General features: G+C 40.3%; 1 protein-coding gene across 1 annotated transcript in view; it reads left to right on the top strand.

Moving 5' to 3' along the window:
* LOC137146568 (merlin-like) overlaps nucleotides 1-18,786 on the top strand; it is a 31,215-nt gene that overhangs the window by 3,642 nt on the left and 8,787 nt on the right. Inside the window, exons 3-13 of the mRNA XM_067537929.1 lie at nucleotides 2,957-3,079; nucleotides 5,827-5,952; nucleotides 6,414-6,536; nucleotides 11,805-11,888; nucleotides 12,857-12,925; nucleotides 13,187-13,269; nucleotides 14,511-14,586; nucleotides 15,097-15,234; nucleotides 16,977-17,051; nucleotides 18,058-18,171; nucleotides 18,657-18,779. Of these exons, the coding sequence (XP_067394030.1) occupies nucleotides 2,990-3,079; nucleotides 5,827-5,952; nucleotides 6,414-6,536; nucleotides 11,805-11,888; nucleotides 12,857-12,925; nucleotides 13,187-13,269; nucleotides 14,511-14,586; nucleotides 15,097-15,234; nucleotides 16,977-17,051; nucleotides 18,058-18,171; nucleotides 18,657-18,779 (1,101 nt within the window). The 5' untranslated portion in view covers nucleotides 2,957-2,989. The remainder of the gene's footprint in view (nucleotides 1-2,956; nucleotides 3,080-5,826; nucleotides 5,953-6,413; nucleotides 6,537-11,804; nucleotides 11,889-12,856; nucleotides 12,926-13,186; nucleotides 13,270-14,510; nucleotides 14,587-15,096; nucleotides 15,235-16,976; nucleotides 17,052-18,057; nucleotides 18,172-18,656; nucleotides 18,780-18,786) is intronic.

Raw genomic sequence — 18,786 nt, 5'->3', positions numbered from 1 at the left:
TGATTATGCTGGGCTGCAAGATTTCTTTCATTTGAAAAGGTTCCTTTGTTTTTAAGGGCCTGACTTTTCTCCCAATCACAAGCGTTTTAAACTGGTGCAACTCCATTAGGCTTCAGTAGAGTTATTCTGGATTTAAACTGGTATGAAAAATAATCATTGTGGGAAAGTTCTGCTCTTATGTTCCTCAGAGTAGGTCTGGTTGCAACTCAGACATTCCATTTGGTGAGAAATTCCGACATTTCAAAACTTCCTTTCATCCCGGATCGGAACAAAAAGTCATTTTCAAAATTTCCTGTGAAATGAAAAATCCAAAACAAATTTTTTCAGAAGTATTGAAACCTTATTGAAGTGCTTCATTTTGGCTTTTACATTATACATTATATGTAATATAAAAGATTAAGTGAAGCACTTTAGTAATCTTTTTGCCAAATTTTTATGAAATCGATATGTTCCTGTTAAATGTCTTGTTTTTGTTGAATCAGCATTTTCCAAAGGAAAACTGTTCTGATGGGAAAACTTTCAACCAGCTCTACTTGAGTACCCACTTCACTGAATTGGTGAATTTAAAGAATACGTTAAAAACAGATTATGAAACTTCTCCCTCTCTTGTCTCTAGCTACTGATTCTCTGTCTCAGCAGCCCGGGGGGTAGAAGGTTTCATTCCCGTTTCATTTTGGTTCTGCTGGCATCTAAGAGTCATCTCTTGTACCAGTGCTAAGTACATCTTCTGTAATACTCTGTATGAGTTGTATTTTGAGGAAGTATTAGTTACCTTTATAAAAGGAAAGGCTGTGTGGGAGTGATCTTTTGAATATAGCAGACACGCAAAGGTACTGTTACCATCATATCCATTGGTCACATCTGGAGCAACTTGGAGGATTGGGGCCTAAAAGGGTGTCAAAATAATTAAACTGTTTTCATGTAACTTTAGTTCAGATCCTCACTGAGATTTATCATGGGGGCTGAGCTGGCAAAATGTTAATTTCACCACTGACGGATGTACAAATTTGTATACTAAAAAGGGAGGCAGCATGCTGTAGTGGCTAGAATGCAGGCCCCACTTGCCCCGTGGCCAGTTTGGGCTGGTTAGACTGGTGCAAAGTGGTTGCACCCCCTCCAAGAGAATACTTCCAGTACAGGGATTGTTCTGGAGGTGTGGGCGGGGGGGGGGGAGAGAAGGGGAGGCAGCTTTGGCTAGGGTACGTCTGTGTCCCCGCTATTCCTCAACTACACGACAACACATAGGTCTTGCAGCCAAGGCACAACTTGTAAGTGCTGATCTGCCTCCAGCAGTCTCAGGATTGGAGAGTGCGAGTCACGTCCCCATGATTTCTGCACTGGTCTCCGTGCTGGTGCAGGGATGAGTTCTTTCTTGAGAATCTCTTCCCAACTCTGCCACTGTTTTCTGTGTGATCTTGGGTACCTTACTAACCTGTTCTCTGGCTCTGTGTCCCCATCAGTAAAAAGAGAATATATATATATATATATATATATATATATATATTTGCAAAGTGCTTTGAGATGTTTGGTTGAAATGCAAAATAAATGGTAAATATTGTGTGTCTGCAAATTTACAGCTCAGTAGAAGAGAAGACAGGGACAAAGATGCTTTATAAATTATTGGAAGGTTCAGACAAATGAACCTTTTCAATTTAAAGTAGGACCTTATTTAGGAATTTTTAAAGACAAGATTGGAGGTTAGTCACACTGTAAGAACAGTCTTAGTTTGTAGGAAACCAAGAACTTTGGGTCTCCTCTCAGCCTATATTACCCTCAGATGTTAACTAAGCTGTATGTGTCTCAGATCAAAGCTATTAATTCTTGTTTTTAGTTAATGGAACAAAACTTTATGGACTACTTTCCTATGCTCAGAAAAACTGAGGACAGCATAGTGCAGATCCATGTCCCACTGCTGAGCCCCCTGCCTGCAACGTTTAGTTGGGCTAGAATCCACAAAGCCTTTTAGCTGTGGAACTTGCACACATTTTACGTATAGTTTTATAGATAGTACTCAGTCAACTGCATTTAAAATGTATGTTACATGGGCTTATGCAAAACTGGACTAAATTCAGATCACAAGAACTCATATGAAAATAAATATTTAAATTACCTTAAGGCAATGAGACTTAACTGGTCTTGTAAATTTATATCCTAGAAAAGTGTAAAAATGCAATTTAGTTTTATTGCAGATGTTGTTGGCACATGTGTCAGTGAGACGAGGAACTCCTCAGTAACAGGCAGAGAAGGATTAAGAACAAAATTGTCCTCTCTGATCAGTGCTGTGGATCTTTGCTCTTTGGTGTGGATTCCATTCTTCACACAAAGCTTCCATTGATGTCAGCAACAGTTCTGTGCTAAAAGAGTATGTGCTAAAAGAGTATGGCATATGCAACAGAGATCCTGACTTGGCAGGAGGAATTTTGTCTAAGTCTGTAAAGAGACAAGATAAATGCCATATTTGTGTTATTGCAACACAATAGCGAGATGTTGTAGTTTGTAGTATTTTGACATTTGCAGCAACAGATGAAGGAAACACTTCATTCAGTACCTTGGATGACTGTCTGGCGACTGGATCTGAGAATGTGTGGCTTGCATGTGATAAGATGCAGACAACTGGCCCTTGCAATGGTGGGTCTGAATGTTGCCCAAATTGGAGGAAAAGTTGGAGACTTTGAATCATATGACATATGACTAATGCAGTAAAAAAAAGTTTGTTCCTGTACCCTAAAATCTTAATCTCCTTTCTTGGTTATGGTCTGGATTTTCTGTTGTTGTCAGGTATGCTATCACATATAGAGACAGCTCATAATAAAGGGTGATTTCCCCCACCTCCTTCTCCAAGATCAGACTTATTTTATATTGGAATTAATTAAATTATTCCAGAAAATAGATTTGCAGCCCCAAATTATGTATTTAAATGTATAATTTTGTTAATATAACTCTTGTTCAATTGTAGCTGCAGTTGTCCTGAAAAATTTAAAAAAAAAAAATGTCCATCAGGGGGCTGAAGAAGAAACAACCTAAGACTTTTAAAGTGAAAGTTATAACAATGGATGCTGAAATGGAGTTCAGCTGTGAGGTAAGTTTTCTGGAGGTGGGATGAGAGAGAGAACTTATATTTTTCATGTTACTACAAGCTGACTTGGAGAATTCTGAATACAACCATAAACAGGCTTGGGAAAAATAATTGTTAATCAGGGGACTGGATGGCTCAGGGGATTGGAATGGGATTTTGAGCCTGATTCTCTGTTGTCCTGTGCTTTGTGTAGTCACTTACACCTGAGCAAAGTGGGATTCTGATCTATTAGCATTTCCTGTGTACATTGCACAGATGTAAATGAGTACACAGGGTACAGGACAGTAGAGAATCAAACCATAATCTTTCACCTGTAGGGTGCTGGTTTGATCCCAGCTCAGGTCAATATTGTCTGCAAAGCATTACTATTTGTTGGGAGTTCAGTGGCCTGTGTGAAGTAAGTTGGGTGATCTTGGTCCAATTCCCAATGGATAAATGTCCACATTACAAAAACACTTAGCATTGTTGCCACTCTAGGAAACTCAGCAGAGAGGCCAAGGATTGAATAGACATGAAGACAGAACTACCCACAACCTTTTAGTAGATCCCTCCAACTTCTTGGTGGAGGCATGCTGATGGGGGCAGTGTAGGGAAGCTTGTACTGCCACCGAGCCTGTTCTACATATAGAGGTAATGATTAATAGAATTAATTGAATAAATGTTCATTTTAAAGTATTCACCAAAATACATTGGCGTGGTATTTGTGAAAAGACAATCATACAGGCAAAGAATTAATGAAGGCATGCATCCTGTAATGGATATCCATTAAAGTTCTCAGTTAATAGGCTGTTTAAGAAATAAATTATCAGAATGAAGATGAGGAACCATTCATTATCTCAGAAAACATGTTGACTGAATGTGTTCAGTAAAAACCTAAAACTACCTCAGTAAAATTAATTTCTGATTGTAGCACCACAGTACAAATAAAGTGGCATTATGCTCGCTGAAGAGATTTCAGTCTGATTTCCATCCTAGTCAGACTGGTGTGCAATATAAGGACCTCTTGTAAACATCAGGTGCTGATTGTGGTCCATTCCCACTGACTGGAATGGGAGTTGTGGGTGCTGAGTACTTTGCCAGAGCAGGTCCAAGGTCTGGTACTTATTTTACAAGTTGCAGGATGATATCCTCCAGCATATTTGAATTGTGAATTAAGACCTCGCCCTCAAAGGTGCTTGCTAGTTTTCTGGATTTAAACAGCATTACCATGCTCAAGCATATTTGTTTAGCCTGAATGACTTTTAGACAGTCAAAGCTCTTATCTTTTCTGGGGGAATCTTTTTTCTTTAAACAAATCTGGACACCAAAAGCTAATTATTTCCTTCTGCTAGTTATGACTCCCCAATAAACAAAATAAAAAAAAATACAGGCTGCAGAAGAAGAGAGTGAATGAATGCCACATGCAGGAGAATAATGCAGCAGATGACCAGTCACTGGTTGAATTGGGGTTACTATGGAGGAAATAGAGAGATGGTCAACACATACTAAATCAACAGCGAAAGAGGGTGGAAAAGGATTCTATTTGAAAATTTAGAATTGATAAGGCCTAAATGAGCTTGCCATTGTGGGAGTTGTCAGCCTTGTGGGATTGTCTGTTCTGGATGTGAATTGTTACATAATTCTTGGTTTTTAGAAGTCACTCAAAGATCAGATAACTTAGTTACAGATCATATGTTGCTGTTACACATTGATCTGAATTAATTTGGGCAGATTACAGAAATAAAGGATTTTGGAATATTGCTTACAGTTCAGGATTCTGATTAAATTCAATGTAATGCATTCTCTCCCCCCGCCTTTGCAGAATATTGTTTTTGTTGTTGGGATGATTTCCTTTTCCCCATCCAAATATTACTAATAAATTCATGTTTTTTACCATGAAGTTCTCAGAGGCTGACCCACGTTATTAGACAGCAACTCTTCTAACACGCAGCCAAAGGAGAAACAAATGTGCAGCCTTTTCAGAGAAAAATAAAAAGTAAAGCTATGTGATTGAGTGTGAGAGAACTTCAGGACCCTTAATCAAAACCTTCTTCCTACATGGAGCTGGCCTAGCAAACCAATCCATTCTGTATCTAGGCCCGGCCTATCATTAGACTAGATCATTATTTTTTTCCCTTTTTTTTCTGGATACAACAAATCTTGGCTCTATTGTGGGCTCAGTCCTATCCCAATGAAGGCAGTGCTCCACCCCCATTGACTTGAATGGAGTAAGGTCAGAGCCTATATACTGAAGAGGTCAAGTCTGTCTGTGGTGTAACTCATTAAGTATTGGAGTTACGCCAAGGATGGATTTACCCTATGATCTTTATGCATTACTGTTCTGATAGGCTTGGGCCTCACTTCAACCCCCCTGCCTCCATCTTTCCATTAGCTATTAAATAATATCTTGCACATTATTAATAAAAGCTTGCATCACCCCTCTGAGAGTAGCACCATCCCGGTTTTACATGTAAATAAAATGTGGAATAGAGAGGTTAAGTGACTTACTCAAAACTGCACTGTGAATCTGTGGCAGAGCTTAGAAGAGAGGGCAGAAGACTTGGCTCCTGGGCCTTTGCTCTGACCAATAGACAAGAATGACACATTTATTTGAAAAAGCAAAAGGTGAGATAAATGCAGTTCTGAGGAAGAAGGCAAACCATGACCTAGTTAGTCCTCCATGCTTTAGAAAACCAGCCCTCTGGCACCTTGTTAAAAGAATGATATTTGAAAAATCCACTGTCATTTTTTTTTCTCCATTCTCATTCTAGATGAAGTGGAAGGGAAAGGATTTGTTCGACTTGGTGTGCCGAGCATTGGGGCTAAGGGAAACTTGGTTCTTTGGCTTGCAGTACACAATAAAAGGAATGTCCACCTGGTTAAAGATGGATAAAAAGGTATTGAAAACAATTAGTCTGTAAAAGCAGCAGCCGGCCAACCTCCTTTCAGCTTGCTTACTCCAATAGGAGTTACTGCTTTAACTCAAGAGGTAAAGGCTCTTTATTTAGTGAATTTATTTACTATTTATTTATTTATCTTTATTTATCTATATTTAGTGAATGATTCATGATTTCTAGATTTTTTTTTTTAAGGCCAGAAGGGACCATTATGATCATTTAGTCTGACCTATTGCATAAAATAAGACATAGGATTTCACCAACTGATTCCTGCATCAAGCCCATAATGCATAGTAGTAGTTAAATTTAGAATCAACAATGTCCTTCCTGCTCAAATCTGAAAGAGTTGCTTTGACTCAAATGCCGGCTGCTTTCTAACTTACGTCTGGAATTGTGTTCTGAGGCATTTCTGCACTGTTTTCACTGCCGCTTCTACTGATGCTTATTTTCTTTTTAAATAGGTTTTGGATCAAGAAATGCCCAAAGAAGACCCTGTTAGCTTTCGGTTTTTGGCTAAATTTTACCCAGAGAAAGTGGAAGAGGAGCTATTACAGGAAATTACCCAGCACCTATTTTTCTTGCAGGTCAGGAGGCAGTTTTTAACTATTAACTTTTGCTTTGTTCACTCCCATCCCTTTTCATGATATATCTTCTCTTTGTTCTTGTCTGTAGTTTAGTCCGCAGTGTGATGCTGCCCATAGCAGGCAAGCTGCAATGTCCCTGTGGGATATCCTAGTTGGAATCAATAACAATCATTTCCTGCCTTGGTCAGTGGGCTTACGGTATTAGGCTGGACCTACCCATTGTTAGGGCTGCATCAGCTCTGGGTCTCCTGGTGGTTTGTGTTGCTGTGTCCCTGTTACAGGTGATTTACAACTGCTGGGATCTACAGTCCAGTGTGTGAATCAAGCGCTCAATGTTTTGGGTGTGAGCATATGTTCCCATGTGAACATAATCTCTGAGTATTTCAAGGTTCATTCATCATTATAAATTACCTGCTGCTTTTTCCCAGCAAGGGTGTGAGGTTGTGAGGCTTTGTGTGTAAAACCTTCAAGCAGATCCAGGGAGATTTGGAGAAACTTTCCACTTGATGGCTGGGGAGAAAAGGAAGAAGCACAGCAAAAACAGGAAGTATGAACAACTCCATAAAACTTTTAAGACCCTCCAGTTCTTTGGTCTGTAAATCTTCTGAGCCCTGGGGTTGACAATTGTTTAAAGGAAAGATCAGACCAGTTTAGCAAATTAGTGGCTACAGTCCCTGGTGCTGCTGCCTATTATCTCTGTCTCATGCTCTGCTTCCTGGATTTCTACCTTTGGGGCTGTGAATGAAACTTCATTCTTCTGATTATATCTGTCAGTGTTCATACCTAGAAAGTCTGTCCTGAATATGTTTTGAAAACCTGTTGGGACAGCAGTATAAGTTTCCATGAATCCCTTATGGATTCAGTGTTCATTCACACTGAGGGCTCATGTAAAATGCACAAAATTGGACAGGGAAATCCAAGCGGTTGGAGAAACTCTTAAATTTTATTGGGATAAACAATTAATTTGTACAAACAAATCAGTGGGGCGAGTCATACTGTTGGCTTAAATCTCTTGCAAACCTATTATAGATAAGCCAATCTTAGGACTGGTCTAACTCTTCAAATCAAGCAAACCATATGCCCTATTTACTGTATTGTACAACAGCACCAGTATACTAGGTTTGTTTCTCTAGATTTCATTTCAGGGATACTCAGAAGTCCTCTGACACCTTGCGTGCTCCTAACTTCTGTCAGCCAATTGGAATTGTGTTCCCCATTTCTGGGAATTTAATGGAATCCCACTGCTCACAGAAGTATAATTGGCTCCATTCAATGGTAACACCCTGCAACAGGATTGATTGCATTAGGAAGTAAAACAGTGGTTTTCCTGTGAGAGAATGGAATAATTTCTAGCACTTCAGTAACTGTTGAGGGGAGGTGCTACTAAGGAATGAGAGTTGTTCTTTGTTTTCAGAAGCATCGTGCAGTAGTTGTAAGAGCAGAATTCTTGAGTCAGGACTCCAGGATTCTGTGGTCTCTGACAAGCTACTGAGCATCTGTGTGCCTCAGTTTCCCCTCTGTAAAATTGAGACTGTAATTCTTACTTCCCTCCCAGTGGTGCTGTGAGACTTAATCACTATTTGTTAAATAGTGTGAGATCTCTGGATGGAAGGTGCTAAAATGCCAGAATAAATTCCACTTGCATATTAGAGTGAGTAGCTCTGCATGGCTGCCTTTCTGATTGAATTGCCAGGGTTGGCCACTTCCATTATGCTTAAGTCCCGGAGACTTCTAGGGTTCCATTAATTCTTTGGATACAATGCACTTGTCTCGTGCTGAGTTAACAAGCTTTACTTGGGGGCCTACATCGAGATGGGTGACCTGGAATCCTTTCCCAACCCAGAGAAGCCATGTTGTCATGCCACAGCTGCTACAAATAGCCCTTCTTATATAGCATGCATGGAGGTTTTGGCTGATTATTCATAGAACCAGTGCTCATTCCTTGGCCTGTCTCAGCCCAACTCTGCTGTTATGGACAGAGCCATTGTAGAGCACTGCTCTATCTACAGCTGTTTCTCAACAGATGGCTTCCTCTCTGTGGCAGTTCTGCTTGTTTTTGGACCTTGGATGTCTGTGCAAAGGAGGTCGGGAGCATGGAATAGGATTGGCTATATGCTGTATGATATTAAATATAGAAACAAAGGAGATATACATGTTCCATGGCAACTATTTATTCATCAAGTAGTTGGACAAATGCCATTGTTCCAAGAGTTCATATGCTAACTGGAATTGTTGTTCCACTTGGATTCTTTTTAACCAGTTGACAACTGGTTTCTTGAGCCATTTTGGAAAGAGATCATAGGACACAAACTCTCCTCCTTACCTGTCTTTTAATCCTCATTTATTTTTTGTTTTTTTTCTTTCCCCTTGAACCTGCCTTGACTGGCTTTGACTTTCAGATATGCAATTAGTGAAATTCTTCTCATTCCAAAGTAGAAAACGATGACAAAAGAACAAATTTGAACTTGCAAAGTTTTCTGACAGTAAGAACTTAAGATTGCACCTGGGTACTAATAGGAAAAACATGTACAGACATCTGCATGCCTACAGATTTCAGCTTTATAGATTACTGAAATGTCTAAATATTAATGTGGCATAAATAGCATTTTGCCATATATCTGCATAAAACTACATGACTAAAACCCGTCATAATTTTCCTCTGTTCATTAGAGAACAATTATCTGCAGCCTAAATTGTAATATTTAATTCCAAAATCCTAAAGACATCTATATAGGATTTGTCCAAAGTCTTTTTCGGTTGTGAAATATATGATTTGTAACATGAAGGTTGAAAGCTACAATTTTCCAGTTTGGAAGAAAAACCTTTTCAATTCTTTCTATTTTAGCAGGTTAGAAATGAGTTTCCCTGCAGTTTAACACAAATTCATATATTGTGCTCACCAAAGGAATGAAGTTTTGTAATAAAAATTGTTCCTTGATGTGTCATTTCAGTTCACAGAATCTGCTATTCCAATGCATATTCATAAAGATAACTGTATGAAACTTTATGAATATGAATCTTTAAGATACCTCAGGTCATTCATTCCTTCCATTTTGGAAGCGTTTAAGGCTATAAATTCCTCAAGACTTGTTTCTGTTTCTCTGTTTCTAGGTTAAACTTGTTTGTATTTGAGAGGGGAATTTGTGACTATTACGCTGCATTTCTCCTTTAAATGGTTGGGCTAAGAATCATAGATTTAAAACAAAGAAAAGCCTACAAAACAACATACCTGTGTTACTAATAACAGTTTAGGTTATTCAAATGGAAAGAATTTTAAAATGTCTAATTACTTTTTACCATTTATGCTGTCCCATCCTGCCCCCCCCCACTTTCTTAACTTAGCTCTGGCTGGTCAACTAACGACTGGTTAGTTTCACTATTTTACTAGTCAGTTTCACATTGTGGTTCTCTTTCACTAGTCCAGTGTTGCAGTGTTTGAGCTGCAAGCACTGCACAGCTGTATTAATTGAGCCTGTTTTATTTTTACATTTGAGAACGTTTACGGTAACTTTATATTTTGTAAAGCTGTTTTTTTAAAACAAAATTTAAACTTTTGGGCTAAGCTATCTGCTAGTGCCCCTTTATATATAGTGGGCCAAATCCTCAGCTGGTGTAACTCAAGGTATCTCTTTTGAAGACAATGAAGTTGTTATGCTGATTTACAGTAGCTGAGGAGCTGGCTTACTTTTTTTTAATTGGTAAAAGCATGATTTGTTATGGCTTCTCTCCTGGATATACGTGCCTGAGAGTCAGATAGCTGTGAGAGAGAGAGTAGTGATTCATTCTGCATATACGAGTGTGGCCTAATGAGTAAACCTGACGATTCCAAATTCGGAGTAATGAAAGAGTCTTCCTTACATTTTTTCTCAGCCTTATGGAAAAAATCGGCTCTTGCCACCTTAAAACTTCAGAATTTGTGGTGACAAGCAAACTGATAATTATATTTTCCTTGGGTTTTCTGACTGGTATTAAAATGTTTCTTCGGTTTTAACACTTCTGAGACATAATTTTCATTTGCATTCATTTGGCAGTGTAGAGGGGCCTGGAAATGGAGGCCTGTTTATGCTCCTGGAGTGATTTAAAGCAGGCTTAGTTTACATGATAATTGGGCCCTTGGTCTCTGGTTGAATGCTTCCTTTTCCAGGAAAAGGTATTTGTTTCTCAGTAATTCTCAGATGATCTCTAATAATATTTTGCACTTGTAAAGCACCTTTAATCTGAATTGCTTTACAAACATCCAATTTAAATGCACTGTAAGGTGGACACGTATTATTATTTTCACACCCAAAAGAATTGGTTAAAGTGAAATAAAGGCTAGAGGCGTGTATTAGTAGTTTAAATGCATTTTATCTTTCAATAACATTTGAGTTAAGAGAAAAATCAAATTTTAGAAAACCAGCACACTCAGAGTTAAGATGAAACTCACAAGAAACCCAGACCTTTGACAGCATGGAAAGTCACAGTTAAAGTAGCCAAACTACCATAACTCTGTGCCAGTAATGAAGTGCTGAGAAAATGAGAAACGTACACTACCGTATGGTACTTTATCCATCCAAAACAAATGCCTTCATTTTAGCATTGATCTAAAAAACATGGATATTTTCATCTTAATCGTACAGTGATTGACCATCTTTTTGGTCTTCTTTATGGTCATATACAACATGTGCACACAAATCTTCTAAATTCCTGAATAGACAAATAGCACATGGAAGGCAATCGTTTCTCTCTCTTCATTTAAGGTTCCGATCTTAGGAGAGTGCTTACCATCTATGATTCATATGTCATCCAGCTATCCACATTTCTTTAGTGTGTTTCTCTATATAAAAGCCTCATATGCCTGATTTATAAGATCAGAGCAGTGTGCTGAAAAGTGTGCAAGTTAACATGGTGAAAAATCTTCTCACTTAGTATGGGATACGGGTGCATGAAACAAATGATAAAAATCCATGTTCTGCATTATGCTTTTTCAGTACTGTCTCTGTAAGGTGGAGGATGACTGACTGGTGTCTCTACAGGGATAGCCAAACTACCTTAACTGTGACTTCCATACTTTCAAAGGTTTGGGTTTCTTGTAAATTTAACCTTAACTTTGAAGATCCTGTGTTTCTAAAGTGTATTTTGTTTGTTGTTGCTGTTATTACCTCATAATTGTTAATTTCTGGTGCCAGGCTATGGTGTGGACTGGTTTGATTCATTTCAAGTTTAGTCTGGTGTAAGTCCTGATTTTTAATTGTCTCGCACAACTTGGTACTGTTTTTCCATCCTTAGGTTAAAAAACAGATACTGGATGAAGAAATCTACTGCTCTCCGGAGGCTACAGTTTTATTGGCTTCTTATGCTGTTCAGGCTAAGGTTAGTGCACATAAGTGCCTTTTCTTTTTATTATTTTTTCAGTTGACCTTATGTAATCATATTTGCTAACATGTACAGTACTGTTAAACTTTGCTGTGAAGAAACTAGGTCAACTGGGGACATGCTGGTATTGCAGAAAAAGGAGTGTTATATGTAATTACTTGCAATTAGGGAGAGGTAGGCTTGTTTGCTGTTTTACATTATGCTTCTAACAATTTAGAGGACTAAAATTAGATCCTGTTCTCTGGATTGTCCTGTAGTGCTAATAGGCAGAGTGCGAGGATGTGAATACCTTGATCCTGAAACATCTGTACATAGCACTTTGGCGTAAGCTTATATCAAGTGTAAAAATACATCCTGACTCTTTAAAAGATGCCCATGGATCCTGCAGGTGGCTGGTGTCCCCAGTTCCTACTGAAATCAATGGGAACTGAGGATATTCATCTTAAAGTATCAGGGGCCCCCATATGTTCACAGGGGTCAAAATTGCCCCATGGCACAAAGTCAACACAAAGCCCTCTGCACTGCTGACGGCAGTAGCCAAGTGTGGGTCCGTGTACAGGAGGAGTAACTGAGCCAGCAAAGCCACCACATTCCCTGAATGCAGCTGCAGTGGGCTCCTTGCTGGCTCTGAATCCACTGATGCGAAGGAGGATGTTGGGAGAGAGACAGGGAAGGAATCACTGGATTTGTAGTTACATGGATTTGCTGGCTGGAACTTCTGCAAGGGATTGTGGAGGGACTTGTGCCTACTATTTCAGTCCATAGGCTAGAGCAGTGGCTTTCTTGAGCCGCATGCTTTGGCCACGGACTACCTCAAACCTGTCTGGGGGATTATGGCATGAAGCCCATTTACTTGGGCTGTATTCACCTTTGAGGCAGTCATTCTAGACAGAAGTTCTCCAGCTACTAAATTCTCCAGCATTCTGCAGGTATTAAATCAAATCTGTTATCTTTTCCTGTGACAGTATGGTGACTATGACCCAAATTTTCATGAGCCAGGCTTTCTAGCCCAGGACGAACTGTTACCCAAAAGAGTAAGTATTTCCTATTCCTGAACATGAATATTTTTTAGGTAGCTGCATGAAGAAACAAATATTTTCATAGGACTGCCCAGGAATTCACACTCTGTATATATGTGTGTGTGTGTGTTTGCACTGAACTTGGCAAGAAGTCCCAGCTGTGAACTTTGTTGACATTTACACTCTGTATTGTCTGGGAGGGGCAGGTGGTAAATACCACTGGCAGCACACATCTTCATATGTTCAAAAGAAAACTAACTCTTCCCTTCTCTGTAGGTCCTCAGGCAATATCAGATGACAGCAGACATGTGGGAAGAAAAGATATCGGCTTGGTATGCAGAACACAGGGGTATTGCCAGGTACTGTAACGTAGCTCTGGAGATAGAGACATATCCGTTCCATCAGTACAATCCACTTGACTTCAGTGGGGTTTTACTGGCATAATTCAGTGGAAAGGTATCTGACCTCCATTTATGTTGGTTTATCTACATTGTATTCCTAATAGGACTATTTATTTCTGGAGGGAAAAATACAGTATTTTGAGTACTAAGATTCTGCTCATACCAGGTGCTGAGCACCTGAGGTGAATTAAGTGCCTTCAACTTGCATTGAAGCTGATGGTGGGAGATGGGGAAGAGAGGGTTGAGGCCCTTCAGTACCTTTCAGGAAGCACACCACACAAGGCCCCATGTTAAGCTAAGGAGAATGAACCTCATGTATCTCATACCTATTTAGGGAAATCACAGAGAAATTCTTTGGGTTATAGAGGCACAAGTGTACTTAGCTAGGAACCAAGATAGAGAGGAAGTGGAATCCATCTGTGCAAGAACCATGGAGTGTGTCTTGTTGCCGTTCCATGTCGATATTCAAGGGCTTTTACAATGAACAGTGGTGTACTCAATATGTCTGGCAATAAAATAAAACTCGATAAGAGTTTTAGGCATCCGGAGTTGATCTAGCCCAAGTTGTTTTAATTAATTTTTTCGTTATTTAGCTGTCCTGGACTCACATTAACATTCTCTCCTCAGTATTTATTATTTTGCCTGCCTTGAAAGGGGAATGGCAAGGATATTGATCAGTGGCAGAAAAAGTTCTCTATTAGTTGAAGGGCAGCTTCTGTGTTTCTTTTGCATCTTAGCTTAAAATGTTGTTTGGAGCCTCTTACAGCAATTCTTCTCAGTGAACCACTTCCCGAGGGGAAAACTCCTTGTCATGGAAGACAATGTTAAAGTAGGTCTCTAGCCAGTGGCATCTGGTAACATCTGAAAGAGGCAAAACTGACACACACGGATGAGATCAGAGCCAGTTACCAGTAATGGGTAAAGATTATACAATATGTGACTCAAACAGGGTTGGCAAAGCGTTACTCTCTTCGTCTGGAGTAGACTGCACTGGTTAGGCTGTCAGCAATAGATCATGCACTTAACAGTGCAGATCTTAAAAGCTGTGCAGCAAAACGTCAGAGCAAGCAAAACAAATTACAAAGGAGCAAAAGATCAAGTTACCTGGTTAGGATTGTTCTCTTCAAAATGGCAATGTAAAATTAGAGATGAGGAAATTGACTGGAATTTCCCAGGATAATCACTGTTGTGCTTTCTAGGGATGAAGCAGAGATGAACTATTTGAAAATTGCGCAGGACTTGGAGATGTATGGCGTCAATTACTTTCCTATTGCTGTAAGTGCGTTATATTAAGCTGCATTTTTAGTTGCTCTATATTAGTTGATTCTAAATCTTCAACCCACTTAGTGCCGGTTGGAGCAGGGAACTTAGAGCTAGAATAGGCTAGACAGGTCCTGTTTCCACCTCTGCCACTGACTGGCCATGTGGCCACGGACATGCTACTCTCTCCGCTTGCTTGTCTGCAAAATAAATACTGTTAGGCTTAATTATTTAATGTCTGTAAAAGGTCTTTGATATCTGTGTGCGATGACACTTCTCGTGAGGTCATCTGTGGCAAATGGACGTGGGATCTCTGGATCTAAAACTACGAGCTTCTACTGGCTGAGCTAAAGGATCAGGTTTGTTAGCTAGCGGTGGCAGCAGATGAATAAACCTCTTGTATGGTGGACACACTAGCCCCTAAAATATGCAGATAAAATTGCTTAGAATGAACAAGTGGCTGGAGTGTGGTCGTACGTATCACCAGAAATGGCATTGATCATCATTTATTGTATTCCTTCACAGCAAAATAAGAGTGACACAGATCTCCTACTTGGAGTTGATGCCAAAGGTATTCATGTCTACAGCATAAATAACAGGTTCTCTCCAAATAAGTCTTTTGAATGGAGTGGTATCAGAAACATTTCCTATAGTGAGAAAGAGGTAGGATGGAGCTAACCTATTACTCTCTTTGCATTCGTGCGTGCACACACAGGGATTCTTATAATAGACTGGAAGCAGTCTGTCTGTTTGAACATCTGAGAAAACATGGGGATGAGGTTGGGGGATTTGTAACAAAACTCAGAATTATGGGCCTGATTTTTTTCCCCCCCCAGTGGTGTTGAGTATGTGTAGCACCCATTGGTTTCAAGGGGAGATATGAGTGTGCAGCCCCCCTGAAAATAGAGTACCTCACTGCACTATAATGGCCTTTTGACCTATGAAAAAGGTGTGGTAATTTGTGTCCATTTCCCAGAAGATAAGGCCTTCAGAAGCCACCATTATTGGCTCCAGTTGCCTCTGTGGAGAAGTAGACGATTGAATGGTCCATTAAGACTGAACTCTATCTTCATTTACAGAGCTGGTCCCTCCAGGTCAGGATGGAGGCACAATCACAAGACAGGGCATGTAGGGAGGCAGAGGCTTATGCATTTTCTATCTGCGCTCTACCTGTTCTGCGGATAAGTAGAAGACTTCGGTCTTCTGGGCTATAAATCCAGTACATTTCATAGGAGTTTAATTGAATTTACAGAAATTACAGACCATCCTCCATACAAGGAAGGGGGGGAGTGGAGTGGAAGATGTGAGAGATACTTGAAATGTTGCTAACTGGAAGACTGTGATTAGGAGTAAACATCAGCACTAGAATCCCCAGGAATTAACAATAAAAACAGTATGTCCCTTTATTTTCAATGAGTTCTTTAAAATTGGGGTCCAAATTCTGCTTTGGTGTAAATCCAGAGTCAGGTGTGCGTGCATTAACTTCTATCATTCTAACATTCACTATCTTCTATTACTCAATCACAGCCTTGCTTTGGGCAAGATGTTCGAATGGCTGTTGCCTACAGAGTGAAATGAGCTATAACAAGTTGTTTATGATCTCAGTGAAACCGTATTTGAGATCAGATGACAAGCACTGAGATTATGCAACATAATGCAAATGAGTGAATAGGAATAGAGTGCTAATTCATGAGTCACAGCAAAGGCCAGGATCTAAAAATGGGAGCTGCTTTTATCGTACCGTTGAGTTGAATGCAACATAGGAAGTGAAACACTTTATGCTGGCCCCCTTGCATTATAGCTTTTTCTCACTTATTCCTCAGAAAACAATTGGGGAATAAGGAAATAAGAAATAAGAAAAGAAGGAAAGGAAAAAATTCCATGAATGGTGTTCTTATGTCTAGGAGTTAAAATCTTCAGGCCTTTTGTTGTGTATTTCTTTTTTGTTTGTTTTATAACTAGGGTGGTTGGTGTTGGATACTTCACACGGGCAGGCTTGGAATATTAAATCGGTTAAAATGACAGCTTCTAGAGATTAATAATAACTTTGTTAAAATGCAGACCATTGAGTCTGATGGCCTCACTCCAGTTTCCAGTGCATCACAAAACCACTGTTATAATTGGCACTAACTGGTCCCTTTGCTGGCAGCTTCAGCTTCTAAAATGCCTTAGCAATCTGATTGCAGGACTGGAAACCAAGAACTTTTGTCATCAGATCCCAGCTCTATCTCTGATTCTCTCTGAGGTCTCGAGCAATCATTAGCCTCTCTGCCTCAGTTTCCCCCCTGTGCTGGGGATAACACTTTTATGTAGGTGGGGGTTAGTTATGGTCTGCTGTAGAAATAGTATTCAATAGTTTCAGCTTTTTATTGATCCAGACTTTTCTGCTTCCTTTCTTTTTTCAGCTAACTATTAAACCTCTTGACAAAAAAGCAGAAGTTTTCAAATTCTTTTCCTCGCAGCTCAAAGTAAACAAACTGGTAAGTGGGGTGCTGCTCTTTTAAAAATCTGAATGTTGTAACCATCTCAGTTGCAGTGATTTTGATATCAGAATGAGAAATCTTTTTTTCAGAATGGCTGTCATGGTCGTGTGTCATGAGTATTGGTACTTGAGAGGCCTGCAGCCATAATAAAAATTTAGTGTTGCAGTGAGTTGGTAAAAATTAATGAGAGAAACTGTAGTACCATATTGTGCCCTACATGAAAGAACCCACCCAAGGACCAGGAAACTCTCTCTGAACACGTGCTTTTTCCTCTAAATGATTTTGCCCTCTTTTAGAGTGGGTGTGGGAGGAGACTCACCGAATGTGTAAGAGACGATAGAGCCACAGGGAAATCCTGCAGATCTAAGGCATTGTGGGGAGGTATAGTGCCCCCCTGTGCATCTATGGATTCGCAGTCTGCTACTGCCCCAACTTTGTTCAAGAAACAATAAGGAAAGGGAAGCAGCATGTGCTGCTGCTGACTGGGTTGGGGCTTTATCTTTCATTGAAATATCCCTGCAGGATTGATGGGGGAAGACACCAGCTCAGAATAGCTAGCTAACAATATCCTTTGCCAACCTTGCAGAGCCCTCATCTTATCATGCACCTGTGGAGGGGCTTCTTACGGGTAACCATGCTCTGCCACTCCTGCTCTTCTCTCTCATGTGCCTCCACCCCAGACTAGTTCCATTTACCTTTCTTCCACCAGCAGAACTGGAGGAGAAATTAGGGCCAGAGAAGGTGATTGAATAGGGAGGGAGACCTTCAGCCTTCTCTGAACCAGCCCAAATCACATATTTGCTGACTAGAGATGTGCCTTACCTTAAGTTGCCAGGATAGAGACCTGCAAACCTAACTGTCACTTTTACGGGAGGAGAAAGAGTTGCTAGCTCCTGATGGTTCTGAAGTTAGTCCCCAAGTAGGAGATGCGTTTGCATTCCTATCCTGTGCTCTTCACTCAGCTCCCTGCGACTTGTGTTGCAATTGCTTTTGCTTTTTGCAGATTTTACAGTTGTGCATTGGAAACCATGACTTATTCATGAGAAGGAGAAAAGTGGACTCCATCGAGATCCAGCAAATGAAAGCTCAGGCCAGGGAGGAAAAGGCTAGAAAAAAAGTAGGTTCCTTCTGCTCCTTGTTGCTAAAAATATTGACTATTATTCCAAGCGGTCCCTTCACTGTACACACATTGTTCTTCACCCTACTTGTTCATGCCATGAGCAGAGACGAACGAGTGCGCTCAGTGGTGCCTGTGTTGATGCATGTGGAGGGACTGAGAATACGAGCAGCTGTGGGAGGTGTGGCATGTCTGAGGATGTGTGTGTTGTGTACGGGTGGGATCTGTGGTACAGAGGGATGGTCATGAGCAGGGGTGGTACAAAGGGAGGAGTGACACAAGTGCTCCCTACTTGACAGCATTTTTAAATTACCAGGCTCATCAGCAGTTGGATTCAATACAGATGAGCTGCTCTGGCACTTTGCAGAATGCCCCAATCGTGGCAGATGGCTGTGCAACAGCTGGATAGCTTTCAGATCTTTAGAAATACGCACCCAGTTTGCTCTGCAGTCCCAGTCTGTGAGCATCACTCATTGTCTTTCCAGATGGAGAATCAAAGGCTGGCCAGGGAGAAGCAGCTCAGAGAAGAAGCAGAGCGAGCCAAAGAAGAGCTGGAAAGGCGCCTCTTCCAGCTGGAAGATGAAGCCAGGCAAGCCAATGAGGCACTGGTGAGCA

Source organism: Emydura macquarii, unplaced genomic scaffold, assembly GCF_026122565.2.
Source record: "Emydura macquarii macquarii isolate MOO-44397 ecotype Brisbane River unplaced genomic scaffold, CSIRO-AGI_Emac_v2 contig_450, whole genome shotgun sequence".
Classification (NCBI taxonomy): domain Eukaryota; kingdom Metazoa; phylum Chordata; order Testudines; family Chelidae; genus Emydura; species Emydura macquarii.
Note: the sequence above shows the minus strand (reverse complement) of the source record. Positions and strands in the feature narration are given on the sequence as shown.